The sequence below is a fragment of the Amblyomma maculatum genome, chromosome 10 (genome assembly GCF_055883805.1).
Source record: "Amblyomma maculatum isolate TAMU_Amacu chromosome 10, ASM5588380v1, whole genome shotgun sequence".
NCBI lineage: Eukaryota > Metazoa > Arthropoda > Arachnida > Ixodida > Ixodidae > Amblyomma > Amblyomma maculatum.
Window position 1 is genome coordinate 170,261,367 of NC_139353.1, and position 3,299 is coordinate 170,264,665.

Here is a 3,299-nt window from a genome sequence, read left to right on the forward strand (position 1 = left end):
TTATCTGGCTAAGCATTTCATAAATGTAATGCGTATTGTATATTACCGACAGCGGTGGCAACCAAGTTTAAACAAGAAGTGTTCACGGAAGGTGCAATGACAAGCAGAAAACACTGAAAAATAGTTATCACTCAGCGCTGCCACAGGAAAATTTAATACCTTTTCAATCGTATGACGTTCGTTCAAAATGATATTTGTTTGCTGCTACACGAGAAAATATAATGACATTCGATTAAAAAGACATTAGGTATCGACGAATAACGAATAAGCAAATTCTAGATAGCTGTTGGCAGAGCAAAATAGATTTGATTTGTGTAGGAAAAGAAGAAAGGATGCACATAAAATCCTACAAGCCGATTACCATAACATCTTTTATGTACAAGTTAGCCATGCAGGCGGTAAAATTAAAGGTACAAGCATGGGTAGAAAGTAACAAGATAGTCGGAGAACTTCAGAACGGCTTTAGAAATGGTAGGCGCTTAGATGATAGCCTGTTCGTGCTTACCCAATGCATCGAAATATCTAGAGTGGAAAATAGACCTTTGTATTTGACCTTCCTGGACATAAACGGGGCGTACGACAACGTAAGCAGGGAACTCCTGTGAAACATATTAAAAGAAGAAGGTATCGGTTATGAGATAATAGAGTTCCTACAGGAAATATACCGGGATAACAAAGTAGAAATTACGTGGGAAGGGATAAAAAGTACGGTGGATGTCAAAGTATGCAAAGGATTAAGACAAGGCTGCCCTCTGTCACCGGTGCTGTTAATGCTTTATATGATAACCCTGGAACGGAGGATACAAGACAGTAACCTAGGTTCTACCCTGTTATATAGATTAGGTGGAAAGGCTGTAGAGCAGCGCCTCCCCAGTTTGATGTATGCAGACGATATTGTTCTGCTAGCTGAGAGTCTGGAAGAATTGCAAACTCTAGTTAAGTATTGCGGAGACGAAGGGGACGCTCTAGGCTTCAGTTTCAGCGCAGTTAAGTCGGGTCTGATGATTTTCAACGGCTCAACTGATCAGGGACTTAAAATACAAGGCCATGAAATACCTAGAGTAGCAGAATATAAATATCTGGGGGTATGGGTAAACGAAGGATTGGCATACATTGGAAAGCATCAGCAATCACTTAAGGCTAAAGGGCGAAGGAATGCCGGGATAATGAAGCATAAGGCACTGTGGGGATACAATAGGTATGAGGTTTTGAGGGGTATTTGGAAAGGAATTATGGTGCCCGGACTTACTTTCGGAAATGCGGTTTTGTGCCTAAAATCAGAGGTACAGTCGACATTAGAAATAAATCAGAGATCCGTTGGACGATTAGCACTAGGTGCCCACGGCCAAACTACAAATGAGGCGGTACAGGGAGATATGGGCTGGGCATCTTTCGAAGTACGGAAAGCTCAGAGTAAAATATTATATGAGGAACGCCTGAGGAAATTGGACAGTAACAGACGGGCAGCTAAAGTATTTAAATACCTGTACTTAAAAAGCGTTGACTCACAATGGAGGAAAAGAACTAGGAAACAAACTAGTAAGTACGCTAGTCACAAGGACGGAGAAATAAAGAGCATTAAGCAACAGGTGAAAAACACAGAAGGTAAAAATTGGATAAATTCGATGGAAAAGAAACAGAGTGTGGAATTATACCGAAAGTGGAAAATGCAGATCAGGAAGGAAGATTTCTTTGATAACTCAAGAGGCAGTGCCCTACTTTTTGAAGCTAGATCAGGGTGCCTTAGAACACGCAGCTACAAAAAGAAATTTAACAATGGAGATGACGCATGTGCTGTATGTGGAAACTCCAGTGAAACATTTGACCATGTTATACTCGAATGTAATGGTATCCATCCGGAAGTTGATGCAGGCGCAATCACTGTTCCTGAAGCTCTGGGGTTTCGAGATACCAGTGGCCGGGTGAATAAACCGGCGGTGGAAACTAGCAAAAAACGACTGGAAGACTGGTGGCTTAAAAGCAGAGAAGTGACATAATGTTAGTAATGTAGGAACAAAAATTTAAATAAACAGAATGATGGTTTAGTTAACCATTCTAAATCAATAATTAAGAGATAGGGAGAAAAATGAGCATGATAGCTACTGCTACCACCCCGTTTCAAAGGGGACGCTCCTATATTCCATCCATCCATCCATCCTCCATTGATAGTCCTAATCAACAGGTTGGTTACAAGGCATGCAAGACATGAATGTCATTTTAAAGGCTGCTTTCGTTTACAGCGTAGTCATCTTCGCAATATATTGAAGGCGCACCAACATTGGCATGTCAATCGCAGTTACCATACTTTGGAAATGGCGTTAGCTTTGATCGGGCATCAGCGCGTCGGAAAAATGACATTAATCTGAACAAATGTCATTTGATGCGATTGCTTGCTGTCTGCGTCAAAAAACCGCGATTCACGGCCGCCGTCGTTCTCGTGAAGCATCACTGGAAGCTTATGCAAACGTGTTCCTGAAAAGGTTTTGTCTGTTCGAAAAACGAACTACGCAGCAATTCTTCCGGGACATTCCTAAAGGTTGACAGCGGCGTTATATCTGTTAAACAACGACCAAAGACGAATACACGACGCGCGCGAAGAGAGGCTGACATGAACAGCGTCTGACCGAGCCCGCCTACGCTTTGCAGCTTTGGCGACAGGCGGCGTTGTAGGCGTTTTGCGCATCGCGTATAGTCAGAAGGAGCAATTGCTTATATATCAATGTAAGGTTAGCCAGGTGCCTTTCACGCAAGCACAAATGCACATCAAACGTGACGTAGCGTTTAGAGGCACCGAGTTAAATACTTGCCTCAGGTTGACAAGTGCGCGCGTTGCGGCTAAAATGTGGACGCAGTAAGATTGGTTGTTAGCAGACGATAGCTCACCTTGTCCCGAAACTCGTATCTTATGGTTCGCTCCACAACGGTGTAGGGTCGCGCAGCTCGAACAAGCTCCGCGTTCAGGGGGTCCCACGGCTCCCGGGGCACGGGCTGGGTCCACTCGTAGAAGCTGTTGGAGACAGGGTCGAGAGGCATGGCTACGGTCAGAGCAAGGTGCTCGCGTGGAACCAGCTTCGTTGGCTTCTTCGTCGATATCTCGGCCTGCACACGGACAAAACGCGGTATCTTGATCTCTGTCAGTGTCAACGATCGCCACTGCACGGTGATGGAATGTACAGCGACGCAAGTCAGTGAACCAGCTCATGAAATGTTCAATATTGCAAAGTACAGAACTTTATTTCGAATGCCGCAATCTACATTTCGATGCTTGCAAAATGGAGAGGCGTGTGTTGTTGCGATGT

General features: G+C 44.0%; 1 protein-coding gene across 1 annotated transcript in view; it reads right to left on the reverse strand.

The window, feature by feature from the left end:
- LOC146177912 (uncharacterized) overlaps nucleotides 1-3,033 on the reverse strand; it is a 101,514-nt gene extending 98,481 nt beyond the window's left edge. The window contains exon 1 of the mRNA XM_084580644.1: nucleotides 2,884-3,033. Within this exon, the coding sequence (XP_084436770.1) occupies nucleotides 2,884-3,033 (150 nt within the window). The remainder of the gene's footprint in view (nucleotides 1-2,883) is intronic.
- Between the last annotated feature and the right edge of the window lie 266 nt (nucleotides 3,034-3,299).